The following is a 26,305-nucleotide window of genomic DNA, read 5'->3' on the forward strand; positions in this document are numbered from 1 at the left end:
ACCTCCTCCCCTCCCCTCCCACCTCCTGCCTCCCCTAAATAAACATTCTTTCTGTACCATCGTCTCCACTCTGTAGTAGAAACGCATAGCATTCACTGTAGCCAAAGTGTCGGCTAAGTGCCAGGCACAGTTCAGAGTGCTTTATGTTTACGTAAACCAGAAGAACACCATATGGGGTAGTTACCATCGTTGTCCCCATTTTACAGATAAGGAAACTGAGACCCAGAAGGGCGATAACCTGCCACATTCTCCTTACTAGGAGGATGTCAAGAACATGCAGACTTTATGACCAACAGACCTGGTTCAAATGTTGATTCCTCTACCAGCCTCCTGTGTAACATCCGGCAAGTTAGCTAAATTCCCTGAACCTCAGTCTCATCAGTAGCATGGGACTAGCAGGGATTGTTGTAAGAATAAAAATTAACATTCTTATCCATTCAACAAGTGTTTACTGAGCATCTACAGGGTCCAAGCACTGGGGATGTATCTGCAAACAGAACAGCAAAAGGATCCTACCCTAGCGGCATGCACACCCTAGTAGGGACGCGCTTTTATGTGTTAGGTCGGTTAATCCTCATGATAATCATAGACTATTTACTATTACATTATTGTACCCATTTCACAGATGGGGAGAAGGGGCCTCAGAAGCAGTTTTCCCCCATCTCCCTTCAACCTTCTAGGAAATAGTGGGACCTGGATTAGACATTAATGCCCAGTCTCCAGAGCTCAACTTCTTGGATTCAAATCCTGCTGTTTCCATCTAATTGCTATGGGCACGTTACTGAACCTGAGCCCAAATCTCTTCGTGGGGCAAAATGGAACGAGGAGGCCCTATTTCAAGAGAGTGTCAAACGTCTAACATTTAGGAAGTGCTTCTTGGGTCCCCAGCATACGAGGCTCACAGAAACCCTAGGAGAGATGTCTTATTCTGGGTCCCTTTTCACGGAGGTGGACACAGGAGCCCAGAGAGGGTAAGTAACTTGCCCAATGGCGCAGAGCGCTTAAACAGTGCGATTGCAAAGTCGGAGCTCTGAATCACAACAGCAGGGAGGCACGCAGAGACAGACTCACGGGGTCGAGTACCCCTGGAGAGAGTGCCAGCAACTGGGTGCGATTATTCTTTCCCTTCTGCAGCTGTGCAGTGGGCGAGTCAAGGTGGCCAGGCCGGCAGATTGTGCTCGCTCTTCAGAGGCTTTCCTAACTCCAAGGCCCAGCGCGCTGCCGCCCAGAGCTGGAGCCACCGCCTGGATCTTTCCCTTCCGCGATGTTTGCCCACCCGGGGTGCTTCTTTCCCTGTGTCTCGTACCCTGTCCCTGCTCGCTCCTCTCTCCCTCGCCAAAGCTGTCATCCCTGGCCATCCCGCAGCTGCCCCGCGTTGGGGACACGCCCCCGATAGGGGGCCCGGTTCTTCCCGTCGATCCCGTCTCAGAACCAGGGAGGGGGCTCCGCCAAAGCCGCTGAGTCTCGGTGGCTACCTGGGAAGACAGTCCCCGAGCTGGCCCCGAGACTGGAGAATCCGCCTCACCTCCCTTAGGCTTTTGCGTCTCCTGCGCCTGACGCTCCGGCCGCTGCCGCGTCTGCTTGGCCGCGTGGCACACAGGCGACCCTGGTCCCGGGCAGCGGGTTGCGAGGCTGCGCGCGTCTTGGCACCGGAGCCGGACTTCCTGCCCGGAGGGATGATCGCTTTCTTGGAATCCAGCCAAGTTCCTGCAAGTGCTGGATTAGTACACCTGTTGGCGTCAGAGACCTCTATTCACTGTCCCGGGAGGGTCTGCATTCATTGTTTCTTTCCATCTGGCAAACCTTACCAAGTGCCCACCGGCTGCAGGGCGCCGGGACCCAGAGGAGCCAGAGGGCGCACAGGCTAGGGTTGTGGTCTCCAAAACGTTGGCCACTAGCCACATGTCGTTATGCAGCATTTGAAATTGTGGCTCCAATGAACTGAGATGTTTCTAAGACAAAGGATTAACACACACACACACACACACACACACACACACACACACACCCCAAAAAAACCACACACACATTTTTAAAATGTTTATTTATTTTTGAGAGAGACAGAGCAGGAGCAGAAGAGGGACACAGAGAGGGAGATACAGAATTGGAGGCAGGCTCCAGGCTCTGAGCTTTCAGCACAGAGCCCCAGGTGGGGATCCAACTCACAAACTGTGAGATCATGACCTGAGAACAAGTCAGAGGCTTAACCGACAGAACCAACCAGGTGCCCTTACATACACATTTTTTAAACTCATTAAGAAGTTTTAAATTGATTGCATGTTAAAATGATAACATTTAGCAGACTGTTAAATAAAATATATCATTAAAATTATTTTCTCCTGTTTCTCCTTTTCTGAAATGCAGCTATTAGACACTTTAAAATTATAGGTCTCCTATTATCCTTCTATTGGATAGTGCTTGTCTTGGGCAGGAACCCACAGGATGTTTCCCAAATACCTCTCCAGTTCTCTGTCCTACAATTTATTCAGCCCTTCCTTATTTCCTTCAGGAAACATTTGAGGAAGACCTGTTATGAACCAGGCATGAATCTGAGCGTCAGATGTAATCTGAAACTGGCCCTGTATGCAGAGGGCAAAGCAAGACCCAAGAAAGAGGCAGATCACTCCAGACTGATAGGTGACAGGTTTAATAATCAAAGGAACTTACATACAAGACTTGTCTTGGGCAGCTGCAACACAAGTAGATCTCTGCACCCCTCTCCCAGAACCTTAAAAGGTTATACAGAGGACTTCATGGGGTTCAGTCATGTATCAAGCCCAGATATTTTCTTTTTTTTTTAATTTTTTTTAACGTTTATTTATTTTTGAGACAGAGAGAGACAGAGCATGAACGGGGGGAGGGTCAGAGAGAGGGAGACACAGAATCTGAAACAGGCTCCAGGCTCCGAGCTGTCAGCACAGAGCCCGATGCGGGGCTAGAACCCACAGACCGCAAGATCATGACCTGAGCCGAAGTCGGCTGCTTAACCGACTGAGCCACCCAGGTGCCCCAAGTCCAGATATTTTCAACAGCACCTTACTCTTTCAAGTTTTCATTCTTGAAACCAGTTCCTACTGTGGGAAAGGTGGGCAGAATGTTATACCAAGGACGGGAGGGGGTGAGGAGCCTGTGATTGCCCAGGGCCAGCTGCAGAGCCAAATAGTGGTCACATCTCCCCATGACATCCTCCAACAGCTAGACGCTGGGGGAACAGAGTGGCAAGCAAAACTCAGAGCTGGCAGTCAGGTCAGGTGAGAGAGGTCTATTTTATTTTTTTTTGTTTTTTTTTTTCAACGTTTTTTATTTATTTTTGGGACAGAGAGAGACAGACCATGAACGGGGGAGGGGCAGAGAGAGAGGGAGACACAGAATCGGAAGCAGGCTCCAGGCTCCGAGCCATCAGCCCAGAGCCTGACGCGGGGCTCGAACTCACGGACCGCGAGATCGTGACCTGGCTGAAGTCGGACGCTTAACCGACTGCGCCACCCAGGCGCCCCGAGAGAGGTCTATTTTAAAAATGTGCAATGATGGGGTGCCTGGGTGGCTCAGTCGGTTGGGTGTCCGACTGGCTCGGGTCATGTTCTCATGGTTCATGGTTCGAGCCCCGCGTCGGGCTCTGTACTGACAGCTCAGGGCCTGGAGCCTACTTCCGATTCTGTGTCTTCCTCTCTCTGGCCCTCCCCTGCTCATTCTCTGTCTCACTCTCTCTCACAAAAATAAATAAACGGGGCGCCTGGGTGGCTTGGTCGGTTAAGCGTCCGACTTCGGCTCAGGTCATGATCTCACAGTCCGTGAGTTCGAGCCCCGCGTCGGGCTCTGTGCTGACAGCTCAGAGCCTGGAGCCTGCTTCCGATTCTGTGTCTCCCTCTCTCTCTGACCCTCCCCCATTCATGCTCTGTCTCTCTCTGTCTCAAAAATAAATAAACATTAAAAAAAAATTTTTTTTTAAATAAATAAACATTAAAAATTTTTTTAAATGTGCAATGAGTAGAAAAGGCAACTTAAGGAATGGGGGAAATATTTGCAAACTATATATCTGATGAAGAGTTAATATCCACAATATATGAAGAATTTCTACAACTCAACAATAACAAACAACAAAAATAACTAGATTTATTTTTCACATACTAAGAATACGAAAATTTGGGGCGCCTGGGTGGCTCAGTCGGTGAAGCATCTGACTTCAGCTCAGGTCACAATCTCACGGCTTGAGAGTTTGAGCCCCATGAGTTCGAGCCCCATGTCGGGCTCTGTCTGTGCTGACAGCTCAGAGTCATGGGCCTCCTTCAGATTCCATCTCTGTCTCTCTGCCCTTCCCCCTGCTCGCTCACTGTCTCTCTCTCTCCCTCTCAAATATAAATAAACATTAAAATAATTTAAATATAACTAAATAAAAAATAAATAAAATGGGCAAAGGACTTGAATGTCCTTCTCCAAAGAAGACATACAGATAGATGGCCAACAAGTACATGAAAGGCTGCTCAACATCATTAATCATATGAGAAATGCAAATCAAAACCACAATGAGATAACACCTCATATCCATTAAGATTGCTACAATGAAAACCACAGAAAATAGCAAGTGTTGATCAGGATTTAGAGGAACTGAAACCTTTGCGCACTGTTACTGGGGTTGTAAATTGGTGTAACCATTATGGAAAACAGTGTGCAAGCTCCTTAAATAATTCAAAACAGAACTACTATCGGATCCAGCAAATCCACTTCTGGGTATACATTCAAAGGAACTCAAAGCATCTATCTCTATCTCAAAGAGATATTGCACACCCATGTTCATTGCACCATTATTCACAATAGCCAAGAGATAGAAGCAACCCAAATGTCCATCAACAAATGAATGGATACAGTAAGGGTGATATATACATCCACTGGACTGCTATGCAACCTTAAGAAAGAAGGAAATTTGACACGCTACAACAAGCATGAATCTCGAGGACCCTACGCTAAGTGAAATAAGCCAGTCACAAAAGGGCAAATAGTGTATCATTCCACTCATATGAAATATCTAAAGTAGTCAAAATCATAGAAACAGAAAAGGTAGGCGGAAGGAGAGCAGGAATTAATGTTTTATTGGTATAGAGTTTCAATTTTGCAAGATGAAAAAGTTTAGAGATCTGTTGCACAATGTGGATATACTTAATACTACTGAACTGTACACTTAAAAATCACTACGATGGGGGGCATCTGGGTGGCTCGGTTGGTTTGGGCGTCTGACTCTCCATTTCCGCTCAGGTCGTGATCTCACAGTACGTGAGTTCAAGCCCCATGTTGGGCTCTGCACCAGCTTGGAGCCTGCTTGGGATTCTGTCTCCTCTTTCTGCTCTTCCTCAACTAATGCACATGCACACGCGCTCACTGTCTCTCTTTCAAAATAAATAAATGGGGGCACCTGGGTGGCTCAGTTGGTTAAGCGTCCAACTGAGGCTCAGGTCATGATCTCACAGTCCAAGGGTTCGATCCCCACATCGGGTTCTGTGCTAATAGCTCAGAGCCTGGAGTCTGTTTCAGATTCGATGTCTCCCCCTCTCTCTCTGCCCCTTCCTCTCTTGTGTTCTCTCTCTCTCTCAAAAATATATAAATAAACTTAAAAAATAAACTTAAAAAAAAGATTAAGATGGTAAATTTAATGTTATGTGTTTTTTTTTTTTACCACAATTCAAAAAACCATTCAGTAATGTAAATACAGTCGTGATTATTGCAACCAAGGGGGGTACAAAATGCTCTCAGAATTTATAACTAACTGGGGGGTTTACTGGGTGCGAGGCAAGGCTTCCATTAGGAAGTAATGCTTCAGCTAACTTTGGAATCACACAGGAGAGAAGCAAGGGCCGCAGATGCTGAGGCAGCAGCCCAGCACAGATGCCAGGACAACAGGTCACGTGATGAGTCTGAATTTATTTTATATACCACAGTTGTCTCCAACCTTCCTGCTTCAGGAGTAGAATCAATGACAATAATGACAGTAACAGCCAACATGGGCCGGAAATTAATTCACTTAGTTAATTATGTACTTAATGTAAATATCAAGTGCAGGGATTCTGAACCAGGGTACTTGGGGTTACATTCCAGCTCTACCATAACTTTACTAGCTTCATAATCTTGGGCAAGTTACTGAATCTCTGTGCCTTGGTTTCCCTTATCTGGAAAATGAAGACAGTAACGGGGCCTACACACAGGGTTGTTGTGAGGACAAATAAGGTAGCTTACACTGAGTTATATCACGTATACAGTGCCTGCCACAGAGCAGGGGCTATTAGTACTTAGTAAATAAAATTTAATTACATGGAAGCTGGGGTGCCTGGGTGGCTCAGTCGGTTAAGCGTCCGACTTCAACTCAGGTCACGATCTCACGGTCCGTGAGTTCGAGCCCCGCGTAGGGCTCCGAGCTGATGGCTCGGAGCCTGGAGCCTGCTTCCGATTCTGTGTCTCCCTCTCTCTCCGCCCCTCCCCCATTCATGCTCGATCTCTCTCTGTCTCAAAAATAAATAAACGTTAAAAAAAATTTTTTTTTTTAAATTACATGGAAGCCATTGTGCTAACCACTTCACATGCTGTGATATGTTGCACACTGGGCACAAATTCCTCCCATCCCTAGAAAGAAGCATGACCTTTCGCGATGTGACCGGCAGAACCAGGATCCATCTTCCCACGTAAAAGTAGACTGCATCCCAAACCCAGCAAGGCTACGCTTGATCCCTAAGGGCCCTTCTTCCACCCTGTCTCTCCCACCGTCTCCGAACATGACAGCTCCGTTTTTGCAAATGGTTGTTCAGCAACCCCAGAAACTTTACAGCAACTATAGCTGGCTTTCCTATTTTTACTCCTCACATCCGCCAGCAGAACAGTGAGGTCCTGGTGCTCCGATCTCTATGTCCAGAATCCGACCACCTCTCACTGATCCCACGCTGCCACCTGCTGGTCCAGCCCATCATCTCTTGATGACTGCACGGGCCTCTTCACAGCCTCCCTGCTCCAGTCCTTGTGCCTCTGCGGTGTATTCTCAAGCAGGCAGTCAGAGCCATCCTGCAGAGGCACCTCAGATCCCCCGCCCCAATCCCTCTAGTGGCTCCTGCCTGACCCAGGATAAAAGCCCAAATCCCTATGGTGGCCGGTGAGGCCCTCCGTGTTCCGTCCCATTACCCTGTGCTCTGACCTCATCTACCACAGATCCCCCGCCTGGCTCACTCAGCTCCACCACTCTGGCCTTTCTAGTTCCAGAGCACTAGCACTCCAGTACCACTTGCTGCCCCAGGGCACTAGCACTGTTCCATCTGCCTGAACCAACATTCCCTCGGAAATGCACGTAACCCACTTCCTCATCCCTTTCACACGGACTCCTGTAGTGATCTTCCTCAACACTCCAGTTCCCTCTGCACCTTGTCCCCAGCCCGGGTTTTCTCCTTACCCTTTCCTGCTTGTTTTTGTCCCAAAGCACTCACCCCCTGACACATTACAGGTGCATGTGTGTCTTGTCTGTCTCCCTCCACTAGAATGGGAGCTTTGTGAGGGCAGAGACTTGTGCCTGCACTGTTGTCTGATTGTTAAATCCCCAGTGCCCACGACAGAGCATGGCATATAGCAGGCACTCAGTATTTGTTAAAGGAATACAGTCATGGGACTAAGTAAGACAGGAGAAGAAAGTAGGGGTACCTGGGTGGCTCAGTCGGTTAAGCGTCCGACTCTTGGTTTCGGCTCAGGTCATGATCTCACAATTCATGAGTTTAAGCCCCGCATTGGGCTCTGTGCTGACAGCACGGAGTCTGCTCGGGATCCTCTGTTGCCCTCTCTCTCTGCCCCTCCCCCACACACACATGCACGTGCACTCTCTCTCTCTCAAAATGAATAAACTTTTTAAAAAAGTAAACCAATCCACAAATGCAACGAGGACCCTGCCGCCCTGATTGCTTCTTCCTATCATCAGCATGCCTCTTCTGTGTGTGTACCTCGCCTTACAGTTTGCAAAGCACATTCACACCCGTGTCACATTTGACACCTACACAACCCCATGAGAGAGGGATGTTAGTGGAGTGAAGTCATAACTCTTCCCAGACCCAAAGTTTTCATGGAGAAAGAGAAAAAAACTATTGAGACTTGCCTATGACTCAGCAAATTGACTTGCAAATTGACTCAGCAGTGAAAGAACTATGATTCACCCATGACTTCTGACCCTGAGTCCAGGAGTCTTCACCTCAAGCAAAAAGGCTGTGTGTGCAGTGGTTAGACCCACCAGCTGTGGAGTTTGAACAAACAAGACCATGAAACTTACCTCTACTACTCCCTAGCTGTGACATTGGGAAAGTTGCTAGCCCTCTGTGTGACTCCCATTTTCTCAATCATCAAGCAGGGATAATAATATCCTCCTCATACGTTGTCCTGAGGGTTGAACGAGGTAAGATTAGGTCTGTCATGATTAGCCAGTTAAAAAAAAAAAATACTTTGAAAAAATAGGAGCATGTTATTTCGTGGTCATTCACTTTTTTCAGTGGCCCCGGCTCTGCCCTTTGCTCCAGCTAACCTGATGGGGAGAGACTGGAAAGTATGATGCCATCTATCTTAAAGGTGGTGAAACTAAGGCTTTTTGGTCCCAAAAGGGATTTGACTCAGTGCTTTTGGGAAGAGAACGGCTGTGAAAATTCCATAGCAACCAGAAGGCAGGCTACCCAGAGGCAGAGCAGAGCTGTTGCCACCCCCCGGGGCACTCATTATATTCACGACACAATCTCATTCAGCCACCTCCGGAGAGGACAGGACCGTGTTTACACATACTCCAGGGATGTTTGCAATGTTGTGGCCGCTGAACCGCTGTAGCCCCCACGGCGGCGCTCAAAGGGCTGCAAGGCACTCACGCCCGCTCACTTGCGCCCTCTTGTGGGAAGTTCCGCAGTCCGTCCAAAGGGTGCGGTGACAGGAAACGCAGCTAACCTACACTGAGTAATTCAGGCTGGGAGTCTGCCTGACACTTGACATCACGGATGACCTCACTTAATATCTCCATGAGGTGGCTTTACAAATATGGAGACTGAAGGAGAGAGACTGATACAAAGAGAAGCAAACCTTGCCCAGAGTCATCCTGCTAGTAAGCATCAGAGCCAACATTCAAATCCAGACTTGCCTTGACTCCAAAGCTCACAGACTTTCCCCAATATTTGCATTACAGATTTGAAATAGAATCAAGCCTACCGACCTATCTGGGGATCAAACTTTGTCATGACTCCATTATTCCATTCCACGTCGTGGAATGGTAAATTATGAAAATATGCCCCTACCCCCTAGGAAAAAAAAAAATCTCTCAATGGTCAGTCCCTGGGGAGTAGGGTGGGACTGGAGACCGTCACACAAATGCACAGACATAACATACATGATTCCCAAGATAAACCATTCAACCAATTTCTAAGTCACCCACCCATACATACACTAGAATCCCATTTATTTAACACTAGTATAATATATCTATAAATTAGGATAAAGTGATCAGAAGAATATAAACTTAAAAGTAGTTACTCCCAGGGAGGGAAACAAGCATATATTATACATACTTCTGTAAGGTTGAACAAGCATTGTTATTTTCATAAATTTTAAAACCACTTAAAATTGTTTTTAAAAGTATATATTTTTTTAAAGTTTATTTATTTACTTATTTATTTAGTGGGAGAGAGAGAGTGAGCACATGCTCATGTGAGCAGAAATGGAACAGAGAAGCAGAGAGGGAGAGAGAAAATCCCAAGCAGCCTCCATGCTCAACTCAGAGCTTGATCCCATGAACCCGTGAGTTCACAGCCGGAACTGAAATCAAGAGACCAACGCTTAACTGACTGAGCCACCCAGGCACCCATATTTATTTATTTTGATTGATGGAGGGGGAGGGGCAAGGGGGGAATCCCAAGCAAGCTCCGAGCTGTCAGTGCAGAGCCCAACAGGGGCTCCACCTCAGGAACCATGAGTTCATAACCTGAGCCGAAATCAAGAGTCAGACTCCCAGGGCACCTGGGTGGCTCAGCCAGTTAAGCGACCGACTTCTACTCAGGTCATGATCTCATGATTTGTAAGTTCGAGCCCCATGTCAGGCTCTGTGCTGATAGCTCAGAGCCTGGAGCCTGCTTTAGATTCTGTGTCTCCCTCTCTCTGCCTCTCCCCCATTCACACTCTGTCTCTCTCTCAAAATCAAAATTAAAAAAAAAAATAAATAAATAAATAAATAAATAAATAAAAGAGAGTCAGATTCCCAACCAACTGAGCTACCCAGGTACTCCTAAAAAGTAGTATTAAACTGAAAAATCCCACAGGTGATTTTGAGGAGTGCCCTAGGTTAAGATAGGTTAAGAGTGAAAGATTATTGCCTTAAAATTTGTGACAGTGATATATAGTTAAAGAAAAGCAAACTGCTACCCTGTGGGCCAATAATACCAAAAGCTAACATTGATAAGAACCTACTGTATGAAGAGCATTGGTCTGGAATCCTTTCCATTTATTAATGCATTTCATTCCTTCCACAACCCCATGAGGTAGGTACTTGTGGTAGGCAGCCTGTAATATGGCAGTCAGGGACCCTCATCCCATGGTGTTCACACCCCTGTGTACTCTCTTCCCACACTAAATAGTATTGACCTGTGTAACCAATAGGATAATGTGGAAATGATAGTATGTGACTTCCAGGACCAGGTCATAAAAGATACTAGTGCTTCTGCCTTTCACTCTCTTGAATCACTGGCTCTGGGCGAAGACAGCTGCCATGTCGAAGACAGCTGCCATGTCGTAAGGATGCTCAAGCTAGCTGCCCTGGGGAGAGGCCCGAAGGATCATGAATGGCATTTAGCTTCATGCCTCTTTATCCTTCTTTAATCTCCTTTTCCTTGAATTTTAATTTGTCTCATCTTTTTTTTTTTTTTTTTTTCTCTCGTAAGACATTGGCATTGCTGAAACACCCTGGCCAGTTGCCTCTCAGGAGCATCCCACAATTTGCATTTGCCTCTTTCTTCCTGAATAGCTCCAGTTAACAGGTGAGGTTGTGTCAGAGGAAGAGGTTCATCCCACCGGTGTGGTTGACCTGATCTCTTCTTTAATCAGGTGCTTACAAGTTTCTCTAATGCACAGATATTGTTTGTTTCTTGCTGATGATCACAAATCACTCTGGTATTTGACTTTTTTTTTTTAATTGCAAAGATGTGATTGACCCAAATCTTGACCCTGAGAAAGGACCCTAAAGAAAAATTATAAATGTTAACAAAAGGAATATAATTTACAGATATAACTATAAGCAGAAAGAGTTGGGGGGGGTCCCCAGAAAAAGAAAGATGAGATATAACTTTTGTGGCACAGCAGAAGTCATTTTAAACCCCCAGCTATCTTCTGTGATCTACAGTTCACCAGCACTACTTGCCCTGGCAACACTTCTTACAGAACTCTTCCTAAGAGGTGTAAGAACTAAGAAATACAAAAACCTCAGTAGTTAAAGATCTTAAGGGAACAAAAGGGAATGCAAAACCCAATGGTCTCTACCAAGCCAGAAAATAGCCTAAACATATCAGACACAGTAAATCAATTGTAACACTCCCAGCACTGTTCAAAAATAAAGATTGACCTACTGCAGGATTGAAACTGTGCCCCACAGGATTAATGAGGTTAAAACTGTCACCAGCAAGTCCCCTACTCATCCCCCTTCTTGACAGAAACATTAACCTTATCTTTTTAATTTTTAACATTATTTTTGAGAGAGAGAGAGAGAAACAGAGCGTGAGCAGGGGAGAAGACAGAGAGGGAGACACAGAATCAGAAGAGCTATCAGCACAAAGCCAGATGCAGGGCTCAAACCCATGAACCACGAGATAATGACCTGAGCTGAAGTCTGATGCTTAACTGACTGAGCCACCCAGGCAACCCAACCTTGTCTTTTAGAGGCAAACAAGAGCTCCCGCCAGCCTAGACCAGTTTGAGCTCAAACACCGACTCACACCTGCTGACAGCGAGCTCTATCTCATTCTAATGTTAAAATCTCCATCCAAGGGGCACCTGGATGGCTTCCTTGGTTGAGCATCTGACTCCTGATTTCAGTTCAGGTCATGATCTCAGGTTCATGAGTTCCAGCCCCATATCAGGCTCTGTGATGACAGCACAGAGCCTGCTTGAGATGTTCTGTCTGCCCCTCCCCTGCTGACGTGTTCTCTCTCTCTCTTTCTTTCAAAATAAATAAATAAACATGAAAAAAAAAATTAAATCCCCACCCACGGAGGAACGCAGGTTTATTAACACAACATGGGATACATGCATAGGCATGTTTTCAAAGTATGCCTGGGCAACCTTACGCCCAACTTTACATGCAGTGACAAGATTCCCTTTTCTGAATATTCATTCTAACCCTAAAGAACAGCAACCCACTCACCTCCACTTGAAGAGTTACCACTTTGCAAGTTATTCCTCCTGATCTCCTTATTTGCTACAAATAAAGTTTCCCTTGTGACACAACTCCGCCTAGAGTGGTCTCTGCCTGTAACTCACCAAAGAGCAAACGTGTCACCAGCTAGACCCCAGGACCTGACCTTTACCGCCCACCTGCATGTACTCACTAGCCTTTGTCTTACGTTTTTCCTTAAGCGCTTTTTTCCGGCTTTCCTCTTAACTCTGGCAAACGAAACCCAAAACTACCTCAGGGGTGGGATGGCGACTGCCCTGACCACACCCACAAGCTAGACCGTTTGGCCCTGCGCAGATGGACTGTGGAGTGACCCCTAGAACGACCCAACATAACCTTTACCTCATTATACTACTAAAATCCCCTCCCCAGGAGGAGCACAAGCCTCATTTGCATAACACACAACGTTGTCTAGGCACGTTTCCTTATGGCGCATGCGCAATTTTATGCCTGCCTCTCGTCCAATGACAGAGATCTCCTATCTAAATATTCATCCTAATCCTAAAGATAACCATTCATCCTCTTTTGGGGAGTCAGGGCTTTGGAGGCCATTCCCGTGACCTCACTTATTTGCTGCAAATAAAGTTTTCCTTGTGCCACAACCCACCTGGTGAAGTTTCTGTGACTGATCGAGAATCGCACTCACGTTGGTTTGGTTACATACCTGGAATGTTTGCAAGTCAAAGTGGTCCTAACTTGGCGCTTTAAAATTCCCAAATGCGAGAACTTAAGAAAACAGTTCCATCTGCAATTGCCCCTAAAAGAATAAAATGCCGAGGAATAAATTTAACCAAGGAAGTAAAATTTCCAAACCTAGCATCTCAACAAAGCCAACATCCATCATCAACCAGTGTCAGTGGGACAATTTGACATCATATGCCTCCTGGTGTGGTGACTGAAATGTACAAAACAGTAACATTTCTCGAATAAACTTTGGGAGCAAACCCAGGGTTACCAGTCTTTTTTTCCACATGACCAACACCGGGCAAAATTATATAAAAAGAAGAGAAAACGAGGGGCACCTGGGTCGGTCAGTCGGTTAAGCGTCGGACTTCAACCCAGGTCGTGATCTCACGGTTTGTGGGTTTGAGCTCCCCGTGGTGCTCTCCGTGCTGAGGGCTCAGCGCCTGGAGCCTGCTTCAGATTCTCTGTCTCCCTCTCTCTCTGCCCCTCCCCGACTCACACTCTGTCTCTCAAAAATGAATAAACATTAAAAACAATTAAAAGAAGAAAAAAGGGGCGCCTGGGTGGCTCAGTCGGTTGAGTGTCCGCGTTCGGCTCAGGTCATGATCTCACAGTTTGTGAGTTCAAGCCCCGCGTGGGTCTCTGCACTGACAGCTCCGAACCTGGAGCCTGCTTCTGATTCTGTGTCTCCCTCTCTCTCTGCCCCTCCCCCACGTTTGCTCTGTCTCTCTCTGTCTCTGTCTCTCAAAAATAAATGTAAAAAAATTTTTTTAATAAAAAATAAATTTAAAAAAGAAGAAAAAACAGTATTAGCATTTAGTAATATAAACCTTTAATAAAAAATGTTTAGTTCATTTAACAAACATTTATATAGCAATTATATAAATGCTATAGCAATTTATAGCAATTATATAGCAATTATATAAATGCTATAGCAATTCTGGACCAGGCACTGTTCTAAGTGCCTTAGAGAACTGATCTCCTTATGTCATTCTGATGTGGAGAACAAAGACAAAAGAAACGTAGATAAATTAAATTTCCTTATAACCTGCAGCCCCTTGACAAATACTGGAGATAGGCAGAATATGACATTCCTCCAGCAACTTCTGTCTTAAAGTCAGTGCTTTGCTAGAGGGGAAAACAATGTTAGCTAGGCCTCCAGGATCCTGTAAATCTTCTTTAACATAAGAGAATCCTTTTTGAAGCTTCCGTTGCCTTTACCTCCCTCAACTCCAAAGTATATAACCAGTCACTCCTCACAACCTCAGTGCAGCTCTTTCTGCCCACAGGTCCTGTCCCTGTGCTTTATTTAATAAAGCCACCTTTTTGCACCAAAAACATCTAAGAATTCTTTCTTGGCCTTTGGCTCTCAGACTCTACTTTAAGCCACATCAATTCCAACAATCTTAAGAGCTCGGCTGGGACTAGGGTTGGGGGAAGAAGAAGAGGGTGGAGGAGGGAGATACTCTCAGGTGCTAACCCTGCACTTGCAAAACGCTGGGTGTCTCTATAAATGTTGCCCCCAGGACCCCTGCCTGCCTTACAGCCCTGTGTTGGTGGTAGATGATGTTGATGGGGTTTTGAGGTGGTGGGGGTCCGGAGCTGCCCAAGAAAGAATTCTTGAGACGTCTTTGGTGCAAAAAAGGTAATTTTATTGGAGCAAAAAAAAAAAAAAAAAAAAAAAAAAGGTGATTTTATTAAAACACGGGGACAGGACCCGTGGGCAGAAGAGCTTCCCGGGGGGTTGTGGAGAATGACTGGTTATATACTATGGAGTTGAGGAGATAAAGGCGGAAGGGAGGCCTCCAGAAGGACTTTCGTATGCTAAAGAGGACTCCTAAAATACTTGAGGCCTTGCTATTGTCAAGCTAAGGTGGTTTTCCCTCTAGTAAGGCATTACCATTAGGACAGTAGGGGGTTCTGGAGGAATGTTATACTTTGTATTTGCCTCAAGTATTTGTCAATGGGCTGCAGGTTATAAAGAAATTTCATTTTACCAGCCATTTCCTTCTTGTCTTTGTTTCCCACATCACTATGGAGGGGAGGGTGATGTTGGGGCTCTAGGAAACTGAGTCTATAGGTTCCTGGAGATTAGGCTATTGATAAGATTGCCGTTTTCTTGTAATTTACCAAGACATACGTAAACTGATGGAGACCCCTGTCCTGCATGACTGTGATCTGAGTTAACCATTTGTTTCCTTTCCTTTCCTTGGTTCTTGGGTAGCCATGAGTGCCTAAGGAATGTCACACACTTCCCACCTGGGGGAGGGGTGTTTGCGGGGTGTCAGCTTGCCTTATGCTCCCTCATCACTGCCATTAGAATCCTTTGATGAGAAATCAGGAGCACAGAGAGGCTTAGCAACTGGCCTCAGACCACACAGCTATTGAGTGGCAGAGCCCCCTGTGGAACCCAGGCTGTCTGGCTCCACAGCCCATGCTCTCAGCCACCTCTCTCTGCAAATGGACATTTTCACATGAAAAAGGATAACAACAGAATAAAACAGTCCTTCTGAGAAAGAAGGCTTTGCAACCTGACCCACTCAGAGGCACAGGTGAACCTAGGCGTTTACAATAAAAATTTAATGTGGCAATTGTCCTGTGCCCCACAGCTTGGAGGTGTGTGCAAAACAAGCTGAGGGGACAATTTTTTCTCCCCTGTCACCCAAGTGGACACGGTCGGCTCTAACAGCTGTGTTTTAGGCTTGTGAGCAGGCTATGGGAATACTCTCGGCTTTTGTTGGGATTCAGCTCTTGAAGGGAGGGGATTAAAACTGAATCCTCCTGGGGGGAGGGGGATGGTCTGTGCTTTGTGGGAAGGCAAGGGAGTGGTTTAAGGCTGCAGTCCAAGTGGGGACTGAGAGTCAGGAAGGAAGCGATTTCCAGATGGGCCCTTGGTCCATCTCTGAGCGCCCTGGGAAGGGACAGGCCAGTGTGGAAGTGCATGGAGGCCTGACTGTAAACACTTAGGTCTTTAAAATAGCAGCTGAGCTCTCTCCAGCAGGGAGGGGTCCTTTGCTAAGAGCCCTTTCTTTGCTGACAGCCAAGAGCCTGGAAAACTCAAAACGGGCTGAGCCTCTCCTGACCTCAGAGGTGTTTGACCATTTCTGAATGACCTTGCAATTTGCCTTAAGATTAGTTTTCATGACTCCAAATAAAGAAGATTTGTATTTAAACATCCTGGGACAATTCATACCAGGAAGAGAGAGTCCCCCCTCCCACACCCCATTATTTTTCCCATTTTCACAGAAAATTTCATCAGGAGCTGACTCAGAGTTTGGATCCCCTTTTATAATCCTAAATGAACAAACCCAATTTATGCAATCAGCTGGAATTGTTGAGCGCCTCCTGTGTGCTAGACAATTGAGACAAGGGGAATCTGTCAGTGACCACTGACACCAGGATCCCTGCCCTTGTGGGATTTTCATTTTAGTGAGGGAGACACACAATACACATAAAACAGTCAAATGTGTATGTGTATTTGTTATGTTCGTGTTTTGAGAGAGAGAGAGAGTGTGAGCAGGGGAGGGGCAGAGAGAGAGAGAGAGAGAGAGAGAGAGACAGAATCTAAGGCAGGTTCCAGGTTCTGAGCTGTCAGCACAGAGCCCAACGCGAACTCACAAACTGTGAGGTCATGACTTGAGCCGAAGTGGAACCCTTAACCCACTGAGCCACCCACGTGCCCCCAGTCAAATGTATATTTCGTTAGAATGTGATGACTGCCAGGAAAAAAAATCATACAGAGTAGCAATGAGGGAGCATGGGGCAAGCTGAGGGCAAAGTACAGGCTAGCAGCAACCCCCCTCCTCCAAGGTGAGGTATGTGTGATATTCCTGACACTCTTGGCTGCCCAAGGACAAGGGAAAGGAAAGAAAGCATTGGTTGCCTGATAGAGATCAGAGTCATACAGGAGTCTCCTTCAGACAACTCAGTAAACTGCAAGAAAAAAGGCAAACTTGGGGCGCCTGGGTGGCTCAGTCGGTTAAGCGTCCGACTTCGGCTCAGGTCACGATCTCGCGGTCCGTGAGTTCGAGCCCCGTGTCGGGCTCTGGGCTGATGGCTCAGAGCCTGGAGCCTGCTTCTGATTCTGTGTCTCCCACTCTCTCTGACCCTCCCCCGTTCATGCTCTGTCTCTCTCTGTCTCAAAAATAAATAAACTTAAAAAAAAAAAAAATTTTTTTTTTAATAATAAAAAAAAAAAGAAAAAAGGCAAGCTTATCTATAGCCTAATCTCCAGAAACCTATAGACCCCATGTCCTGGAGCCCTAATATCACCTTCATCAAGATGTAAGGGGGTTTAAGTGCTTGCCACGGTGATGTGGGAAACAAAGGCAAATGAAAAATTAAATTCCCTTACTGCCTTACTCTGCCATCTTTTTTTACCCCACTTATTCCACCATCACCCCAAAACCCCATGAGTAGGTTACAGTGTTATAGACAGTTTGTGGAATTTATGTGGTTTGAAGTGTTGGGGTTCAGAGCCTATGGCTAAGAAAGAATTCTTGAGACATCTTTGGTGCAAAAAGGTGGTTTTATTAAAGCACAGGGACAGGACCCATGAGCAGGAAAAGCTGCACTGGGGTTGTGAGGAGCGACTGATTATATACTTGGGAGTTGGGGGAGGTAAAGGCAACGGGAAGTTTCCAAAAGGACTTTTAGGGCACCTGGGCAGCTCTGTCGGTTAAGCATCTGACTCTTCACTTCGGCTCAGGCCACGATCTCACGGTTCATGGGATTGAGCCGCACATCGGGCTCTGTGGTGACAGAACAGAGCCTGCTTGGGATCCTCCCTCTCCTTCTCTCTCTGCCACTCCCCTGCTCTCTCTCTCTCTCTCTCTCTCTCAAAATAAATAATCTTTAAAAAAAATTTTAAAAATTAAAAAAGAAGGACTTTCATATGCTAAAGAAGACTCACAGGATCCTGGAGTTCTTGCTATTGTCAAGTTAAGGTTGTTTTTCCCTCTAGTGAGGCATTAACTTTAAGGCAGGAGTTCCTGGAGGAGAAATGTCATACTCTGCCAGCCTGAAGTATCTCTGAACTGGCTGCAGGTTATAAGGAAATTAAATATTACCTATATTTCTTTCTACCTTTGTTTCCCACCTCACCAGGAAAACCTACACGAAGAACATGGGTGATGAGGCCAAGAACTTATTCTTGATTGAAGTCAAGGGTCAGAGGGGTAAGGATAGGGGAACAGAGGGGGCAGTATTAAACACGTGGTCTGGAGGAAGACTGGTGAACAAGGGGCATGTGAATCTACTTAAATGAAGGAGAAGCAAGGGAGGGAGCCTCTTGGCTCTCTACAGGTGTTCCCTGAACATGGTATAACCCTACCTGCACAAATAATGTGGGAAACCAAACAATATACTGACCCAAGCCTAAGAGGAAAAAAGGATAAAACCAAAGTATTTGTAAGAGGATAATAGTCATGAAACAGTGGACGTCTTCTAGAAGAAACAACAACATGGAGCCTGCTTGGGATTCTCTCTCTCTCTCTCTCTCTCTCTCTCCCTCTCTTTCTGCATCTCCCTGCTCTCTCTCTCTCAAAATAAATAAAATTTTAAAAAAATTAGTTCTCTCCTGGGAGAAAGGAGTCTTCTTCAGCAAGCTGGGCTCATTCCCTTGCTTTGGAGAGGATCTCAGGCCCCGCCTAGTCCAGGATGCAAACCCAAGCCAGGGCTAGGTGCCAGGTGAGACCAGCAGGAAGGAGCTTTGCACCTGGAGTTCTGAGCCTCTTCTCCAAGGTCATCACGCACCTCTACCCCATTGGGTTCCAGCCACGCCCTTCCAGGCCAGGACAGGGGACTGGGAGGTAACTAACCTCTAGTGAGGAAGGGAAGAGGGAGGCACTATGTCATGATAGAAATTGCCACCATTTGTCAATATTTCTCTGCCTCAGACTTTTACTTTTTAAAAATACAAACGTGCATATAGGTAATATGTCTATGCAGTACAAAAAAAGAACACTTGCTAAATACCCCCACCCTACAACCTTGTTTGGAGATAAACTATCCATTTACAAACATATACTTTCTTTTTTTAAAATAATGTTTATTTATTTTGAGAGAGAGAGAGAGAGAGAGAGAGAGAGCAAGCAGGAGAGGGGTAGAGAGAGAGGGAGACAGAGAATCCCAAGCAGGTTCCAACAGGCTCTGTCAGCACAGAGCCTGACTCAGTGCTTGAACTCACAAACCGTGAGATCATGACCTGAGTTGAAACCAAGAGTCGGTCACTTAATGGACTGAGCCACTCAGGCGGTGCAAGCATGTACTTTCTTTACCTAAATGGTAGCTTATCTAATACACTTCTTTTGTTCTTTGCTTTTGTCACTTAATTATATACTTCTACATGCAGAACTTTCTATATGTGTACATGTAGAGTTCTATAATAGCTGGACACTTGTATCAAAATGTATTTAACCGGCCTCCTACATATGGAGATTTAGGCTACTTCTGGTCTTTTGTTGTTATAAACAACACTGCAAAGAATATCCTTGCACAAATGTCACTGTGTTGCAGAACTTTACATTTTTATATAGTTGGATTTATGCTTCTTTGGCTTCTGGGTTTCGGTCAAGCTCAATAAGGCCTATCCCCTTGATACTTTAAAAAAAAACAACCTTTCTCTAAAAAAATTTTTTTGAGTACTTCCATGGTTTTACTTTCTCACTTATATCTTTGTTTGGATTTTCTTTTGTGGAGGTGTGATATTCGCATCCAGATTAGGATTCCTCCCCCATCAGCAGATGCTCTCCCAGGCATTTCAGACAAGAGTATTGTCACTACAGCTCAGGACCTACTAATATATCTTCATTTTACATGTGAAAAACAGAGGCCCAGAGAGGTGGAGGCATGTGGCCCAGCTCACTCAGGGAATAATTGGAAACTGGGTTCCAACGGGAAACCCAGAGACCCCACCCTTAACTACAATAAAAATAGCCTTTATTTTGAGCCAAGCAATTACTTAAAAAAAAAAAATACATTTTCTATTTTGGAACAGTTTTAAAGTAACAGAAAATAGTCCAGAGAGTACAGAGTTTCCATACAGAGAACAGTAGGGAGAGAATAGTACAAAGAGTTTCTCTACCCCGCCCCCCCCCAACTCCTTTGAATGATACGTTTCTCACAGTAGATGAACCAATACTGACACATTGTTATTATCTAAAGTCCATACTTTATTCAGATTTGCTTAGATGCTTCTCCCCACCCCCTCCGGTTCCACATCCTGTATCCTCCTCATCCCACTACACTTGAACTTGGTAGTCATGTCTCTTTAGGTTCCTCTTAGCTGTTGACAGTTTCTCAGACTCCCCCTGTTTTGGATGAACTTGACAAGTGGGGGAGTACTTATCAGGTATCCTGTAAAACGTCCCACGTTTGCAGTTTGTCTGTTTTTATTTCTTTTAATTAAAAATTTTTTTTAACGTGTATTTTGAGAGAGAGCACATGCGTGAGCAGAAGGGCAGAGAGAGGGAGACAAGAGGATGGAATCAGCTCCACGCTGAAAGCACAGAGCCTGATGAAGGGTTCAAACTCATGAAACCTTGAGATATGACCTGGGCTGGAGTTGGTCTCTTAACTGACTGAGCCACCCAGGCACTTCTGTTCTTTGTTTCTTTTTTTTTAGAGAGAGAGAATGAGGGAGAGGGGCATAGGGAGAGAATCTTAAGCAGGCTCCACCACACTCAGCTTGAGGCCCCATGTGGGGGCTCAATCCCAAGACTCTGGGATCATGGCCTGATCCAAAAAATCAAGAGTCTGAAGCTCCCAGGCACTGCTGTCTGATGTTTTCTTATGATTGATTAGGCTATAGTTACAGGTTTTGGGGAGAAAGACCCCACAGTTAGCGTGATTCTCATCACATCATACCAAGAGTGTATGCCATCAATGTGAACTTATCACCGTGGCGGGTTGATTTTGAATATCTGTCTGACAAAGTGTTTCCCAAGTATTATCCAGGTTAAGTTACTTGCCCTCCCACCCATAATGCACTCTTTAGAAGGAAATCACAGTGTGTAGGCCACATTTAGGGTGGAGAATCAGGCTCCACCTCCTTGAAGTATCTAAATTATTTGGAATTCTGCACAGGAGTTTTATCTACACTTCCTCATTTATTTCACTTGGCAATTACTTATATACAAATGCATACAGAATTACATTTAGTTAATCGTTCTACATTTATTTACATTTGGCAATTACTTTTAATTGCGTTTTAAACCGTACATGGATAGATGTAGAGCGAAGAAACATGGATATGCCGCGAAATTTGTAACACACACTCATATGGTGAGATCCTCCCTTGCACCTTACTCAGCCAGCTCCCCAATCGCATTTACAAACGGTACAGGTATCTTTTTTCCCCCCTTTTTGTACCCAAATGGTAACTTACTAGATACACTTGTTCAGAGTCTCGGTTATTTTTATTAATCAACCTTTTTAAGTTTAGTAAGACGTCGGGAAGCCTCCCCTTATCTCGGCCGCTGGGTGGAGCCTTCCGGGGCCGGGGGCGCCGCAGCCGCGTCTCCGATCCCGGCTCCCGCAGCCGGCGACCGGCACTTCCACCGGCTCCCGGGCCCCCGAGGGGTCGGGCGGGCGGCGCACGTGCAAAGGGCCTCCTCCGCGCCCCGCCCCCCGCCCCGGCCTCTGTGACGTCCGCGCCGGAACCTGGAATTTCGGCTCCGGGAGCTGGCGGCGGCGGCGGCGGCGGCCAGAGCGGGTCCCCGACGGCCTCTCCGGGGCGCAGGGCGCAGCCATGAGCGAGTCCAGTGCCAGTGCGCTCCCGCCAGGCAGGCCCGGCAGGCAGCCCTTCAGCCACCCAGGTAGGGCGACGGGGACCGCGCTCCCGGCGGCCCGCGGGCGAGCTGCCGGGAGCTGGGCGGGGGCCCAGCCCCTCGCCACCTGCCCGCGCCGGGTGCTCCTGGCTTTGGGGGAAAGCGGATCTCCCATACTCCTGGTCTCCTTCCTGCAGGCAATACTCATTCAATTCAGAGGCCGCATGCCCTCCCCAAAGGAGCACCGGAATGGGAGCCCTGACCGAGTGGTGCCTTCCCGTCACTGCTCTAGGGATCCCTAATCTGTTAACTGAAAAGAGTGTGAGCGCCTCGCCAGCCCTAACATTGTGGTACGAGATGTCTGCCTCCCGTAACATTTCAGGCTTTACAGTTAGACAGACTTGGAGCTGAATTCTGCTTTGGCTGTTTATTGCTGTGTGATGTTTGGTAGATGGCTTGCCTTCTCTGAGCCTCAGATTCTTCAGCAGTAAAATGGGACTAGGATGTTGGTGGGATTAGTTGAGAGAAAAATATGTGAAGTGCCAGGCACAGTGCCTGGTACACAGAAAGGCACAATAAATGGTAGCCAGCCAAGTGTTACAGTCTTTTTCCTTTAAAAAAACAAAGTTTATTAATTAATTAATTTATTTATTTAGTGCATGAGCAGAGGAGGGGCAGAGAGAGAGAGAGAGAGAGAGAGAGAGAGATTCCTAAGCCGTCTCTACACTCAGTGCAGAGCCCCACACAGGGCTTGTTCCCACAACCATGAGATCATGACCTGAGTCAGACGCTTAACTGACTTAGGCACCCCTCTTTTTCATTTTTTATCAAGTAAAACTTACAGTGAAGTGTAAGCATAGTGAATTTTTACATAAATATGTACAACTGCTACCCATTCAAGATAAAAAGTTGCCAGCACCCGGGAGGGCTTCCCAGCAGTGTTTGCATCTTACATGTGCCCTGAACCTGCTGTGAGTTTTACAAGCAGCGTTTCCTCTATTTCAATTTGAGAATAGAAGTTTTGTCACAAGAATTTACAGTAAGTAAACCGTGAGTGTGGATTGGGGCATTGGGCCCTTCTGATTGGATTGTTCTCTGCATCTTGAAGAAGAGGAAGGAAGGTATCTAGAGAGACCCAAACCCTGGAAACTTGCTCAGGAATCAGAAAACAGAAGTCAGATTCATTTGGATGCTAATTATTTTTTAGCTCATTGTTAATAGTGTTGGCATCAGTTCAACTTCAGGCATTCAATCAGAGCCATTCAAGTGTTTTTCTAGTTGGTTTCCATTTACCTTGCTCTTAGTTTGGCACAATCCATCACATTTAAGATGCCAGCCGTGGTTTCCCAGACAAAGGGCATGAGATTCATCTATTTTCGATCTCTGCTGGGTGTTTAAGGAGACTTTGTAAGCCTCTTTTTATGGATTCTCTGACTGAAAGGTCTTCCCTGTCCTTAGGACAAATGATGTTTTATCACCTTGTATCCACCAGCCTGACTGGGAGGCTCAGAAGGGATTGTGTTTGTAACTCTGTTGTACTTTGTAAATGGTGGCCTGTTCTATGGGCATCACGAAAGCACAGTTGGAGTGGCAGGAGTCAAAGGACATCTGGTTTACAGATTGGGGAATATGCATCTTTCTAAATGATGAAAATTCCTCCAATATATTGTTGCTGCCTCGGGGCCTTTGCACCAGCTGTTCTCTTTGCCTGAACTACATTTCTCTTTGATCTTCCTATGGTAGCCTCTTCCTCCTCTTGTCAGATCTCTGCTCAGATGTCACCTCAGAGAGGCAGATCTCTGGAGACTTTCTCTGAAGAAGTGCTCCCATCTCTCTTCCCCTGATTGGTTCCCTTGTTTATTCCTTCAAAGCACTTACCACCTTCTGAAGTCATCTGGTTTGATTGTTTTCTTGTCTATTAGATGTCTCTTCTACAATGTGCGTGCCATGAAAAGCAAGTGCTTTGTCTTTTTCTGCCAACACCCAGAACAGTGTCTGGTACGTAGATGCTAAATATGTGTTCAAAGAATGAATGAATGAATGAATGAATGAATGAAGTGTACCCAAAGCCACACTGACAGCTATAGCGTAGTGGCCTAGAATCTAGACTCTGGATTCCCAGATGTAAATCCTCATTTTCCATGTACTGGTTTTGTCTTCAGGCAAGGCACTGAAGTGTTTGGTGCCTCAGTTTCCTTATGTATTAAATGGAGGTAGTGACAGTACCTACTTCGGGGGTCAGTATAAGGATTAAGAAAGTTAATTTACATTAAAAACTTCGTAAGGACTTGTATTAGTTATCTATACTGTTGACAAATTATCCCCAAACCTAGAGGCTTAGAACAGTGATAATCTCTTCTTATCTCACAGTTTCTGCAAGTCAGGAATTTGGGGATGACCTATCTATGTGGTTCTGGCTCAGGGTCTGTTATGAAGTTGCAATCATGGTATCAGCCAGGGATGCAAATCTTAGGAAAGCTTGCCTGTGGCTAGAGGTTCCCTTCCAAAGATGGCTTGCTCAGATGGCGAACCGACACTGGCTGTTGGCTGGAAGCCTCTCCATATGGACCTCCCAGAAGGCTGTTTGAGTGCCCTGTTGACATGGCAGATGGTCCAGGAGAGGGCAAAGAAGTCCTAATGTCTTTGATCATCCACTCTTGGAGATCACACCTGTTATTTCTGCAATATCTTATTGGTCACAGGGGGCAGCCCTGTTCCGTGTAGAAAGGACCTATGTAAGGATGTGAATATCGGTATTTGGGGGAGAGGGTCACCGGCAGCCACCTTGGAGACTTTTGTGGCTGTCACAGGACCATGTAAGTATTAACTGTTGTTATTAATGTCTCTGTTCCCTACTAGATGATAAGCCCCAGGAGGGCAAGGGCTGGGCTCACCGTCATGTCCCCATGCTTAGTATAGTGCTTAGTACATAGTACACCTTCAGGAAATACTTGAGTGCACACCTTTCATGATTTGGTACTGTGATGCTTCTAGAGCCTGCAAAGCCCCTACTGTTCCCTCTGCCATGGGTGCCATTCATTACCTTATTCCTTTGTAAGGCATACTCCTCTTCTTTCAGTCTGGTGTCACTTCCTCCTGGAAGCCTTCCCTGACTGCCTCCCCTTTCATAGGCTAGACTCTGTCCCTGCTTCATGCCCACATGGCCCACTGGCCTCATCCTGTCCAAGTATCCATTGGACTGTATTCTCACTTCTCTTGAGTTTTATCAGTTTTTAAAATGTTTACTTATTTTTGAGAGAGAGAGAGAGAGAGAGAGAGAGAGAGAGCGCATGCAAGTGGGGGAGGGGCAGAAAGAGAGGGAGACAGAGGATCAGAAGCAGGCTCTGGTGCAAAGCCCGATGCAGGGCTCAAACCCATGAGCCATGAGATCATAACCTGAACCAAAGCTGGATGCTTAATCAACTGAGCCACCCAGGTACCCTGAGTTATATCATTTAAAATAGTTTTTTAAAAAATGTTTGTTTATTTTTGAGAGAGAGAGGCCGAGCACAAATGGGGGAGGGGCAGAGAGAGAGGGAGACACAGAATCCCAAGCAGGCTCCAGGCTCTGAGCTGTCAGCACAGAGCCCGACCCGGGGCTCAAATTTACGAACTGTGAGATTGTGACCTGAGTCGAAGTCGGATGCTTAACCGACTGAGCCATCCAGGTGCCCCGCCAAGTTATATCATTTTTAAGAGCAGGGATTTTGGAATTGAACAGACCCAAGTTCAGACACTGATTTGCCTCGGTTTCCATGACTAGGAAGTGAAGGTTCTGATAGGAGTAAAGGCTGGAGGCCCACCTTCTCCCAGGGTCTATAGACAGGATTGCCACTCTGAGCCAGCACCTGGCTACCTCTCCTGACCCCTGCTCCTGTCCCACTCATGCCCCCCAGGCCCCAGCCACCCATTGTTCCCTTCCAATGTTCTCCTTCTCAGGTCTGGAGGTCATTGTTCTGTTCTGCCTGATCTCAGCTGAAATGTCACCTCCGAGGAGCAAAGACCCCCCTCTATCTCAAGTGCCCCCAGGAGGCATTTGCCCACTCCATACCCCTCAGTCCCATGACTCCTGGCATGTGCTGTTTGTTGAATGGAATGACTTGGTGTTTCCCCTTTGCCAAACATTTACCATATTCCAGTCAGTAAGCACTTCATACGACATCATCTTCAACCAGAATGCATTCAGTGATTTATTTATTTTTTAAATTTTTATTTATTTATTCTCATTATTATTATTTCAGTGTTTGTTTTTGAGAGAGAGAGAGAGAGAGAGAGAGAGAGAGAGAGAGAGAAAGGAGGAGAGGGACAGAGAGGAGAGAATCTTAAGCAGGCCCAGGTGCCCCATTCAGTGACTTTTAAGTTGAGGTATAATTCACATAACGAAATCAACTATTTGAAAGGGTCCAATCCAGTGGCATTTAGTACATTC

At 46.1% G+C, this 26,305-nt stretch overlaps 1 protein-coding gene and 1 long non-coding RNA gene across 4 annotated transcripts in view; one reads left to right on the top strand and one right to left on the bottom strand.

Annotated features, from left to right (window-relative positions):
- Window positions 1–2,644: 2,644 nt before the first annotated feature.
- Window positions 2,645–21,691, bottom strand: LOC122209909. Its single transcript, XR_006197829.1, has 5 exons — window positions 21,495–21,691; window positions 13,089–13,181; window positions 10,624–11,215; window positions 8,285–8,391; window positions 2,645–2,728 (listed from the first exon to the last, which is right to left on the bottom strand). It is a non-coding gene; the product is annotated as an uncharacterized LOC122209909 (long non-coding RNA).
- An 89-nt stretch (window positions 21,692–21,780) lies between these two features.
- Window positions 21,781–26,305, top strand: part of TMC7 (transmembrane channel like 7) — a 56,670-nt gene continuing 52,145 nt past the window's right edge. The window contains exon 1 of one of the 3 annotated variants that reach the window (XM_042922207.1): window positions 21,781–21,924. In XM_042922207.1, the coding sequence (XP_042778141.1) occupies window positions 21,858–21,924 (67 nt within the window). In that variant the 5' untranslated portion in view covers window positions 21,781–21,857. Of the gene's footprint in view, window positions 21,925–23,816; window positions 23,875–26,305 lie in introns of those variants that run through there. The other 2 variants (XR_006197827.1, XM_042922208.1) reach the window with 2 other exon arrangements.

The sequence above is a fragment of the Panthera leo genome, chromosome E3, assembly GCF_018350215.1.
Source record: "Panthera leo isolate Ple1 chromosome E3, P.leo_Ple1_pat1.1, whole genome shotgun sequence".
In the NCBI taxonomy this organism is placed as follows: Eukaryota; Metazoa; Chordata; class Mammalia; order Carnivora; family Felidae; genus Panthera; species Panthera leo.